General features: G+C 37.9%; 1 protein-coding gene across 1 annotated transcript; it reads left to right on the top strand.

The window, feature by feature from the left end:
- Window positions 1-2,408: 2,408 nt before the first annotated feature.
- Window positions 2,409-6,994, top strand: thoc3 (THO complex 3). Its single transcript, XM_017475018.2, has 6 exons — window positions 2,409-2,638; window positions 3,040-3,196; window positions 4,089-4,293; window positions 5,792-5,953; window positions 6,086-6,186; window positions 6,360-6,994. Exons 1-6 carry the CDS (start codon window positions 2,459-2,461, stop codon window positions 6,521-6,523), a joined length of 969 nt encoding a protein of 322 aa, XP_017330507.1. The 5' UTR covers window positions 2,409-2,458; the 3' UTR covers window positions 6,524-6,994.
- The last annotated feature ends 5,523 nt before the right edge of the window (window positions 6,995-12,517 follow it).

Genomic DNA, 12,517 nt, shown 5'->3' with positions numbered 1-12,517 from the left:
GAATTCTGCTCTCTACCAGAAAAACCCAAAGGAGAATGTCTGGTCTTCAGACTGTAAATTGAATCTCAATACAACTGGATTATGCAGCAAGACAATGATCCAAAGCCTAGAAGTAAATCCTAGTCCTATAAGTAAGTGAAACACTGATCTCCAATTATCGGAAGCGTTTGGTTACAGTTATTGGTGCTAAAGGTGGCAAAACCAGGTTTTATTTTTAAAGGGGCAATTAGTTTTTCACATTGGTGATAGGTGTTGAATAACTTTTTTTGCTTCAATAAAAGAAATAAATAAAAACTGCATTGTGTCTTTACTCAGGTTGCCTTTGTGGTATTTGTGGTATATGTGGTATTTCATTTGAAGATCTAAAGCTGTTTAGTATGAGATATACACAAAAACAGAAGAAATCAACAAACATGTTTTCACAGCACTGTATTTGGTTAAAGGCTCAACCCTACAACAGAGTGCTTCCCTGTTAGAGGGATTCAAGTAGAACACCTTTATGAAGCTAAAAATCCTAAACTATTCAAAGAACCTCATTTAAGTGTGTTCATGTGAGCAGCTATGATTGAAAGGTTTCATCCTAACCACTACTCGTCCATCCATCCATCTTCAACCGCTTACTCATTTTCAGGGTCGCGGGGGAACTCGGGGCATATCCCAGGAAGCATCGGGCAAAAGGCAGGGTACACCCTGGACAGGGTGCCAGTCCATCGGAGGGCACAATCACATACACACTCACATTCATACACTATGGACACTTTAGACACCCCAATCAGACTACCATGCATGTCTTTGGACTGGGTGAGGAAACCAGAGCACCCGGAGGAAACCCCCGCAGCACGGGGAGAACATGCAAACATGCAAACATGCACACACATGGCCCCGGCGGGAATCAAACCCCGGACCCTGGAGGTGTAAGGCGAACGTGCTAACCACTACTCAGTATAAATAAATATAAGAACAAAAATTGATAAGAACAATAAGGAGTGTACATGTTTTCATTAATTTCATGGCTCCACCTAAAAACAAGCCCAGAATGGGTCCAGCATATGGATTTGAGCAATCAGGCTAAGAATTGAGTATTCAGGAATGAATATTTGTGATTTGTTAAAAGTTTGGATATAACGTGTACGAAGAGTGAGACAACTGTTTCTTTGCCACTATTTTATGCCTTTGTCTAAAACTTAAGAACATTGTGGTGTCTGTTCAGTTCAAGTATACAGATGAACAGGTTTAAATTATGTAATGTTGTAGATGTTTAGACATGTGCTTTGTTCAATATATACAAATTTATTTTGAAATTGATATGAAATATACATTTATTATGCATAGTACTTGATTCTTTTTAGAACTTTCATGTTCAAAATGTTTGTCATATTCCATAATTATCCAGATTATTTTGTTTAACTCATATAATCATATAAGTATTTGAACAAATTTTAGACTGTTTCTGAAAGTTCCTGGACTTCAGAACATGTAAGGTCCCCTTCACATGCCTCATATTTGACAGATTGCTCAGTTGAATCTGTTCTCTGCCTTGTACATGGAGGCTCGGCTGTGGCCTCTTCATCAAATATAGGTTTTCATTGCAATACTCTTCCCCCTTTCTCTTTTCTTGTGTCTGCACCTTGGCATCAATTTGTATATCCATGGATATAACAGGGCTGGCAGGACCAACCTCATCAGACTTCTGTGAGATGAGTGGTCACTCCTGTATCTCAGTGTAAGGTCCCTCTTCTTCACTGCTGTAATCAGTGACCTCTGGAGAACTCTAACACTCCTCTGAGCTGAATAATTGTGCAAGCAAAATACGCCTGCGGAGATGATTACTCCTCAGTCTGACGGTGACTGAGGTCTTGTTGGGCATAAAAAGAAACATTAACATAAACAGTAAATGTACCAATTAATTTTTGTTACATGTTTGGCTATTTCGCTAATGCTACCGGTGTCCCATTATGTGCATTTGACGTAATTTGCCCTCAATCGGGAAACAGCATACCTATGCTTTCGGTTAGTACAATACCAAAAGTGTGCCATTTGAGATGATACTACCCTTCTAAAATTCATACTCTAGCCAGCAGAGTGTATAGTGCATAGTGTGTCATTTGGGACACACTACATGTCTTTATAGAGCTCGCTTTGTGCACAGGGACATTGTCATGCTGGAACAGTTTGGGCCTCTTAGTTCGAGTGAAGGGAATTGGTAATATTATAGCATACAAACACATCCTTTACAACTGTATGCTTCCAACTTTGTGGTAAAAGTCTGGCAAAGAACCACATATAGGTGTGACGGTCATGTGTTTACAAACTTTTGTGTCCATGTAGTGTTTCACTGAGTATTAGAGGAATAGAGAAATAAGCTTAAATAGTCCTCCCACACACTAGGTGGCGCCTTCATTTCATGAAGTTTATTTTAACAGTCGGTGCAGCGTGTAATGAAGTAGCGGATGGCGGCATGGCGTCTTCCTATTATCATGAAATGCACGAGAATTTCAAAAACAACAGCAAAAGTCGTGAGTTTCCAGCACATAGTGCGAAAGTTCACTCTGTCGCCTGGAGCTGTGATGGAAAAAGACTGGCTTCAGGTTCATTCGACAAAACTGCCAGTGTTTTTGTCCTCGAAAAAGACCGCCTGGTAGGTGCAAGTGTTACTCGCTAGCTGTGCTTTCCGTATTCCTGACCTAAACATATAAGATAGTAAATTACACTGTTTTATTCTGTAGTTTAATGTAGGATAAAGTTTACATAAGCTACCTCATTTCTCCATTAGAACAAGAGGCAGTAATATTAGTTACTTCAGCTAATGGTTGCTTGTCATTTCTAACCACATTCTCAAACTGGACTGGGGTTTATTGCTAGTCACGGATGCCGTGACATATTTGCTAACATATGCTTAAGCCTATAGGTTATTTATTCATATAGTGTAGTTTCTTTTTCTTAAATTTTTTAAGCATTATTTACTGGATGACAGAAATGACTTCTGGGTTACTGTTTGTCATATTTTCAGGACATTAACTGTTCTTCCACTCAACACAGGTGAAGGAGAATAACTACAGAGGACATGGAGACAGTGTTGATCAGCTGTGTTGGCACCCAACCAACCCAGATCTGTTCGTCACTGCATCAGGAGACAAAACCATCCGGATCTGGGATGTCCGAACTACTAAATGCATGGCCACGGTCAGCACGAAAGGTAAAGCTCATGCCCTCCACAGCAAGGCATGCTGTTATAGGAAAACAATAAATGAATAAGTGATGTGATGCATTACCACACAAAGTTCATTATTGTCCAATAACAGTCATCCTTCATCTTTTTAGTTTCATTTTAGTATCTTCATCTATATTTTATATACATATATATTACCATCTTTTGTATATGTTGGCTGATAGGGGCCAATGCACTGCAAATGTGGAAAACGTGTGCAAAATCATGTTTTTGGCTTATTGCATCATTTTCAGCATTTGCATGTGCTTCTCTGCATTTGACTTCTCTGTATTTGCATGCGCTTCTCTGCACTTGACTTCTCTGCATTTGCATGCGCTTCTCTGCACTTGACTTCTCTGCATTTGCATGCGCTTCTCTGCACTTGACTTCTCTGCATTTGCATGCGCTTCTCTGCACTTGACTTCCCTGCATTTGCATGCGCTTCTCTGCACTTGACTTCCCTGCATTTGCATGCGCTTCTCTGCACTTGACTTCCCTGCATTTGCATGCGCTTCTCTGCACTTGACTTCCCTGCATTTGCATGCGCTTCTCTGCACTTGACTTCCCTGCATTTGCATGCGCTTCTCTGCACTTGGCTTCTCTGCATTTGCATGCGCTTCTCTGCACTTGGCTTCTCTGCACTTGACTTCTCTGCATTTGCATGCGCTTCTCTGCATTTGCACGCAGTTTAGATTTTGCAGCACGTTGGCTTCTGACGGCCACCGTAGTTTTATGGCCCACCTCATGTTCATAACTATTTCCAGTTTCTTGCTATCATAGCCTTTTCAAATGGAGCACTGTATCTGCATTAACTAATGGAAAATGTGATGGTGTCGATCACTCAGTTCTTGTTTATTTTATGACGTGCTGTAATTGTTAGGAGAGAACATCAACATATGTTGGAGTCCTGATGGTCAGACAATCGCTGTTGGGAATAAGGATGATGTGGTGACTTTCATTGATGCAAAGACTCACCGTCCACGTGCTGAAGAGCAGTTCAAATTTGAGGTCAACGAGATTTCCTGGAACAATGACAATGATATGTTCTTTTTGACAAATGGCAATGGTTGCATCAACATTTTGAGGTAACAGTGAAGTGAAAACATTAATCTCTTGCAGGAAGTGAAGCAAATCTGCAAATGTATTAAGGTTTTATGTGTTTTTTATGAGAAACCAAACTGAACGCCAGAGGGCAGACCTTCTGTGCTGCAGAAGCATTGTGTATTGTTTCTCTCTGCCAAAGGACACAATGAATTCTCGATTGAGGTTCAGAAATCTGTATTATAAATTATTCATTATTATTTGTAAATTATTTATATACACCGATCAGCCTCAACATTAAAACCACCTTTGTAGGTCCCCCTTGCACCGCCAAAAAAGGCATGGACTCCACAAGACCTCTGAAGGTGTGCTGTGGTATCTGGCACCAAGACATTAGCAGCAGATCCTTTAAGTCCTGTAAGTTGTGAGGTGAAGACTCCATGGTTCAGACTTGTTTGTCCAACACATACCACAGATACTCACTCAGACTGAGAACTATGGGATTTGGAGGCCAACTCAACACCTTGAACTCTTGATTATGTTCCTCAAACCATTCCTGAACAATGTTTGCAGTGTTGTGGGGCTCATTATCCTACTGAGAGGATAATGCCATTAGGGAGTACCAGGGATGTACTTGGTCTGCAACAATGTTTAGCTAGGTGGTACGTGTCAAAGTAACATCCACATGAATGCCAGGACCCAAGATTTCCCTACAGAGCATTGCCCAGAGTATCACAGGCAGCATGGGCACTCTGACCGGTCTGCAGCTACGCAGACCCATACACAGCAAGTTGTGATGCACTTTGTGTTCTGACACTTTTCTGTCATAGCTAGAATTAACTTTTTCAGCAGTTTATGCTTCAGTAGCTCTTCTGTGGGAACGGACCAGACAGGTTTGCCTTCACTCTCCACGTGCATCCTTGCCTTCACTCTCCACGTGCATCCGTGAACATTGGGTGCCCATGACCCTGTCACCGGTTGTCCTTCCTTGGACCACTTTTGGTAGGTACTAACCACTGCATACCAGGAACACCCCACAAGACCTGCTGTTTTGGAGATGCTCTGACCCAGTCGTGTAGCCATCACAATTTGGCCCTCGTCAAAATTGCTCAGATCCTTATGCTTGCCCATTTTTCCTCCTTCCAACACATCAACTTCAAGTATTGACTGTTAAGTGGCTTCTTAATATATCCCACCCCTAGACAAGTGCCATTGTAACGAGATAATCATTGTTGACCATTGATTGTAGGTGGTTTTATTGTTATGGCTGATCGGTGTATAGTTAGTTGATTTAGTTTAATCCTGTGATTTCTGCACATGCCTGCAAATCCAAAAGCATCAGTTACACTCTGACTAATTGGACAGAAAGGACCATTGGACAGTATTTGCTGATTGCATTGGCTTCTGTACACTTAAAACATTGTGTTTCTATGAAAATAAGTAAATGGATAAATGCGTTTAAGTCTGTTACTATTTAAGCAAGTTACACATCTGTAAAGTTAAAGTTGTTCACATCTGCTTTGTGATTGATTTCTGTTCCAGCTATCCTGAGCTGAAGCTTATCCAATCAATTAATGCCCATCCATCCAACTGTATCTGTATCAAATTTGATCCCACTGGAAAATATTTTGCTACTGGAAGTGCAGATGCCTTGGTTAGTCTGTGGGATGTCGAGGAGCTGGTGTGTGTTCGCTGTTTTTCTAGGTAAAGAAATTTTAAGGCAGTTATTAAATGTGTTCATATTTATTATATTTTCTTAACCAAAATAATTAATGCATACATGTAAATAGATTAATGTAGAGTAACTTGTCCTCGTATTGATTGGATGTCATGCAGGTTAGACTGGCCAGTGAGAACCCTGAGTTTCAGTCATGATGGCAAAATGTTGGCATCAGCCTCTGAAGATCACTTTATTGACATTGCTGAAGTAGAGACAGGTAAACAATTTTTTTCCCCCTGTAAATAGTAGTTGGTTTGATTGTCTGTGCCCACTGACTTTTCATGTTTACAACTTGGCTATTTAAATTGTTTCTATATTTTTTCACTATTATTTTTGTTGTTTAGAGCTCACATATTTATCTGACTTTCATTCTGATGCATTTATGTGTAGGGGAGAAGCTTTGGGAAGTGCAGTGCGAGTCTCCAACCTTCACTGTAGCCTGGCACCCAAAAAGGCCACTGCTGGCCTACGCCTGTGATGATAAGGAGGGCAAATACGACAGCAATCGGGAGGCAGGGACTGTGAAACTCTTTGGCCTTCCTAATGACTCATAAAGAGCTAAATTAAACATGAACATGACTTTGTAACTCTTAAACCACCTGCTGTTTCTCTACATGCCCATTGCTTTTTTAAGAGGAGGAGATAATCCTCCTAATGATAGATCATTAACTGTTTATTGGGACTGTTTTCTAATATATCTTAGTTTTTTTATTCATCAGAGGTTCTTTTCACCTGTGTTATGTCTGACAGCTACTTTGAAAATCTGTAAATATGAAATGTTGTGGCTTGTACAAAAACTGATAGTCATTAGTGTAACTTCTTTTACAGGCCTGTATGTGTATTTTGTCATATTTTTACGAATAATTGTGAAACGTCTCTTGTAGATTATAGGATACTATATCATTTTGGAAAATAGACACTAGAGGGCATCATGGCCATTTCCACAGTAGCACAGTTGCTGTATGTTTTCCCACTGCAGGCATTCCACTGTTTTTTTGGATTGTTTTAGTAAACATTTCTTATAATATTGTTCATTTCTTTGTCATATAGGAAAAACATGCATACAAAAGTGTATCAGTTGTTAAAGTAATATACTTTCTATTTTCAGTTTCTCTGTATATATCAAAGTCATTAGGGTATAATTTACTGAACAGATACGTATTGGGGAATACAAAAATCTAAACATCTGTACTCAGTGTAAGGTACACCAGTTCTGGAAAAAAGATAAAATCAAGCACCTTATAGGATTCTTCAGCTTGCTTCTATGAAAGAACTCTTAGTTTCTGTATAGAACACTGCAGCAATGGGTTTCCATTTGATCAGTGGTTCCAAGCAGAAATCTTTAAAATCTTAATTGCTGATCCTGAATGGGAGATCTTTGCATCCTCTTCTGTGGATTATGTACACCCCATAGGTTGCACTTCCAGATACAGTATGCTTTGTAAGTCTCTGTGAAAACTGCCTTTTTGCTAGCGATTATGTAAGCAAATGAGTGGGAGGACACATGCTTTGGCTATAAGCTTGCCTTGTATGTGTTGGTTAGATGACTGTAGAGTGACATTATGGTTGAACTCATGAGTTGTGCCCAAGGTAATATCACCCAAATTAGTAAGTTAAATAAGTTCCATGAAGGCAAACCTGGATAGCATTCCTTGTTGTGCCCAGTACTATATAGAGAAGACAGTGACCACCTGATCCGTAAACCAACTCTCTAAAGACTTGTTTAACAGAGTCTGGCCCACTGGTGGTGGACGTCATCACAATGTCCTATAGCCAGATTGGACACCTAGCACCTTACTGTGACATGCAACTCTTGGAGAGCATTTACTTCATGGGCATTACCTGGGAGTATGCTGTACCAGGATGTCTGCACTGCTGCTACCTGGGCATCACCGTACACTTTCTCCTGATTCTACAAGGTTAACATCATCCCTTCCAGTGGCATGAGTGCAACGGGCATCTGTGAACACTTCTAGTTAGTCCTGTCAGTTTGCCATGTCCTGGCAGTAGCATGCATTATCCAGGTAATTCTCATTGCTCCTAGCAGTTAGAAGGGGCAAAATAGAATGCTAGTTACATATGTGACTGGTTCTGCCAGGATTTCTTGGCATTTGGAATCAGCGCCAAGATGATTTTAAGGAAAGATGGCTACATGAAAGCTTTATGATGCCAATGGAACAACCACCGTTGCATATGTTATTAGTAATTCTGTATGCAAATTTTAATATTGTGTGAGTGTGTTTGAGTTCCATCCAGGGTGCATCCCTCCCCTGCATCTAGTGTTCCCATTTTCTTACTGAACACCTTTGGGATGAACTGGAATGCTGATTGCACTCCAGGCCTCCTCGTCCGACATCAGTGCCTAACCTCACTAATGTTCTTGTAGTTAAATGAGTAAATTCCCCCAACCATGCATGTAGAAAGTCTTCCAGGAAGAGTGGAGGTTATTGTAACAGCAAAGGGGACTAAATCTGTAATAGGATGTTCAGAAAGCACATATGGGTGTGATGGTTTGGCGTCCACAAACTTTCGGCCATAATGTGTATCTGTATCAAGTGCCATGATGCCCAAAATAAAAAAAGTAACTCAAGGTTCCCCTACATACTGACATCTCCTTGGGGCCACATTCATGCACTTAAAACCATTATACTTGTAAATTAGTGCTACAAGATTTAAAAATCAGTGTTTAAATGTTTAGTTTCACTGGCTGTTTAACAGTACACAAGGTGTACTCAATCAGATATATTACCAAAAAAATGTGCTGTTAGATGGACTACTAATTTGCCATTATTATTTCATATGGATTTGTGAATTTGAATGGATGGTTTAGGCCAGCTAGGAAAGCAAAAGACATTTGGCAGCTGTGCCACTTATCTGGTACTAGGAAACTGCTGTTACTGCAATGTGACTTCTCTACTCGTTGCCTCTTATTACATGCTGAGGTCAACAGTCACTATGTTCAAGTTGTGCCATGCATTAAATAAGAGTACAGTAGAGGGCTACCATTGATTAAGTAAACACTGTAGACTTAGTGTCTCCGGTCACTGGGGAATGAGGCACAAAGTGAGATTAGGCGTGTAGTTAATCTTCTTCAGCGGTGACAGACTTTCCCAGCATGAGTGCTGTGTGTCCACATGAGCTGGTGGCAGCTGTCCTCACCCCATTCTCCAGTGACTCAGCCCTGCAGGCTCCAGGATGTCTCACTTCTTTACTTCCTACACATCGCAGGGAGCTACAAGCACCTTCTGAATACACCTTAATTATGCTTAATTTAGCAAGAGCCATATCTCTTGTCTTGTCCAGGTGAGCGTAGGGTTGGAAAATATGCCTTTTTTGTTCTTCCTGTCTAGTTAATTGCATATTTATTATTATTATAATTGTTGAGATAAAAGTTGAGATATTAAATATATCTCATATGTTTTATACAGCAGGTTTATATACCATAAATGATGTGCTCAGAGAGATTTTAAAAGGATATAACCATAAGCCAAGAAAAGAAATAACCCTATACTAAATTCTAAGGATTTTATGAGTTCTATATTTTTGTATGCAATATAGACCAGAGCTTACAGTTTTCCAGTGTGCAAGAATGGTGGAACGAGAAAATGAGAAGGACATGTCTCCTAGATAAATGTATGTAAATATAGACCGGTGCTTAGAGCTTGTCAGTGTGCAAGTGTGGTGGAAACTGAAGACAATGTCTTAGAGAAATTCAAGGGCATTTGAGTGTAACCATAGACTGAGGCTCAACACAAAATGTTCTCCATTTGGCATCCTCTGTTTCCCCTCTGTCAGCTACAGATTGATGTTGCAGTTATGTATTGGGGACTGGCATGCTTTGTAAGTGATATCATATTGCAGGGCAATTTATTTATTTTTTTCATACAATCTGTAAGCATCTCAGTGTGATTCCATATATAATGTAAATGTTTCTGTCAGGTTCATCAGGAAGGGCTGCCTGTCCAACTGGTTTGTTGTGTGCATGTGTATGTGTGTGCACTGTCTCATAGACAAATAGACCCAATAAAAACAGTCATTTCTGAATTGCTACATGGCAAAAGGCTTTAGGATTCATTGTAAATAGAAAACGAATAGAAGAACACTACCAAATAATCAGGAAAATATGTACTTGGTGCTGTATTATACATAAAGTTATTTCTCTCCCTTCCTACCAAATATTCTGTATCACCAAAACAAGCCTTTCTTTTCACTTGATGAAATTTGATCATTGATAAGGCCTGGTCTCATATATAAATAAAACAAGATTAGAGCAGCCTGGATACCCATAGCAGAATTCATAATGGTCTGATGTTGCTAATCTAAATGGAATCTCTGGATAGAGGAAGACACACCATGGAATGTTTTAAATCATGTTGCTTTCCAGGCACCAGTCAGCTACAAGATGAGCATTAAATCCACTTACAGCCTGCCAGTATAGGAATAGGAACAGAAAGTCAACATGTATAAGGTAAATTTGTTATGTACTAAAAAAATCAATACTTTTGTAGATCTTTTAACATATACTTAGAAAATGTAAAATGGTTTATCTATTTTATCATGTAATTTTACATATTGACTCTTAAAAGAAAATCCTGTCACAATGAACTTCGACTGGTTATACAGTCTTCTTTAACAAAATCAATTGCTCCCTTCTTTAAATAATTATTGCTAATAAATAAATTATCACTTGCTTCATCTCTAACTTTTTTTGTTCATTAATTTTCTTTCCTTTGTTGCTTCCAAACAGACTGTCAGTTCCTTTTATAGCTTTAATAAGTTACCTTCACTCTTTAACAATTTGTCTTTTTGCTTTATTCAGGATGGGTTTGAAACAAACCACTTTTGACATGCAATTTCTGTCCACATTTTCTGTTCAGAAACTCTTAATTTGTAAAGATTCTATTTTCCCCCAAACCCTGGATCATAGTTTAATTACATTTGTCTTCACTAGCAAAAAAAAAGTTGCTGTGACTGTTCACTTTTACCGTCTTTCATTAAAGATCATGATCTGATAATACATGTGTAGAATTTCTCCTGTGCAGATGTTTGAACAACACTAAAACAAAACATACATACAAACAAACAAACAAAAATAATCATGCAATTTGCAGCAACTGGATTCTGTTCTAAAAATGAACAAGTTTTTCATTATAATAAATTTTAGTCCTGAGGTTATAATGCATAATAAGGCAATGTACAAAAGTATAAATTATTCAAAGGCAATTTTAACAAATGTTCAATAAATGTTCAACACAGAAATGTTTTTAAAAATCAATTTTATTTGTGTATGATTTTTCCAAAAAGACTAAGTTCAATTTTACATTTTGTTAATGACAATTGTACAGTGATTTGGTTTCAGAGATGTGTACTGTGACATGCAATCAAAGAAATATTCCATCTCACACTATACACTGCCAATACATACACATACCCTGCATCAAAAATTACTTTTTTCCTTCTTTTATTTTTAAATCAATACCTTTCAACTTTATCATTATCTTGCACAATAAAAAAAATATACAGTAACACACCAAGAGGTGATTCAGCATAAATTGTGGAAAGAAGGAAAGAAAATGACATCCTTGTAGTTAGTAGTCTTTTTGGCAGACCATCTTGTTAAATTTTTTTTAAAAAATGTGTCCATTTATATATTTGTTTGTTTGTTTGTTTGTTTAATATCTTATCAAGTATACTGCCTCACACTGTTGGTTAGCAGTTTTGTATTTAGCTGTTGACTGCAATAATTGTAATGTTTTTGGATACAGCAGTTGCTGTCAGTATCCTCACATTGTTAAGGTTTAAAGGTGGCAGTGTTAATGCAGATTTTAAAAAAAAAAGTTTCTACATGCATGAAAGAATTTCTGAAAAATGCATTACTTTTTTTTTTTTTTATAAATGCAAAAAATTTTAAGAGAAAGTACACTAAAATAGTTTTATTTGACATGATAAAGTTGAAAGCTTAGCTATAATATGTAGAATAATTCATTAGATATTAACCCCAGCAGTAATACCCCTTAAGTGCAAGACTAAATCATCAAGCAGTAAACATTAATACATGTAGTCTATTCACACGGCACATGTTCATTTACATTTCGTATAATTGCTTTTTCCAGAAAGAACATTCCAAGTTTTAAATACACTCTATGTGAAAAATTTTGTACTCTTCATAAGAAATACAGTATGTAGCAACAGATTTTGAGAAATAATATTTCCCTGATTGACGTTTTTTAGGTCCCTGACAACAGAAACTGATTAAATTATTCAACATCTCAATTTATACTCACTCTTTAACTCAGAAATACAAATATGTGTGTAAGATGATGATCAATTTATGTTTTATAATGCTATTCCTTTAAGCATGTATCATGAAAAGCAATTACAAATGACCTGTCATAGCCAGAAGTTCAATCATCTTATTAATCCCAATTCTGTAACTTATTGTCTTCTGAGCTTCTACCAGAAATAAAGTAATTTAAATAACATTTAGCCAAAGGGTTTATATATATATATATATATATATATATATATATATATATATATATATATAT

The sequence above is a fragment of the Ictalurus punctatus genome, chromosome 8, assembly GCF_001660625.3.
Source record: "Ictalurus punctatus breed USDA103 chromosome 8, Coco_2.0, whole genome shotgun sequence".
Classification (NCBI taxonomy): domain Eukaryota; kingdom Metazoa; phylum Chordata; class Actinopteri; order Siluriformes; family Ictaluridae; genus Ictalurus; species Ictalurus punctatus.
The sequence above is the reverse complement of the archived record's forward strand: the minus strand, read 5'-3'. Positions and strand labels throughout refer to the sequence as shown.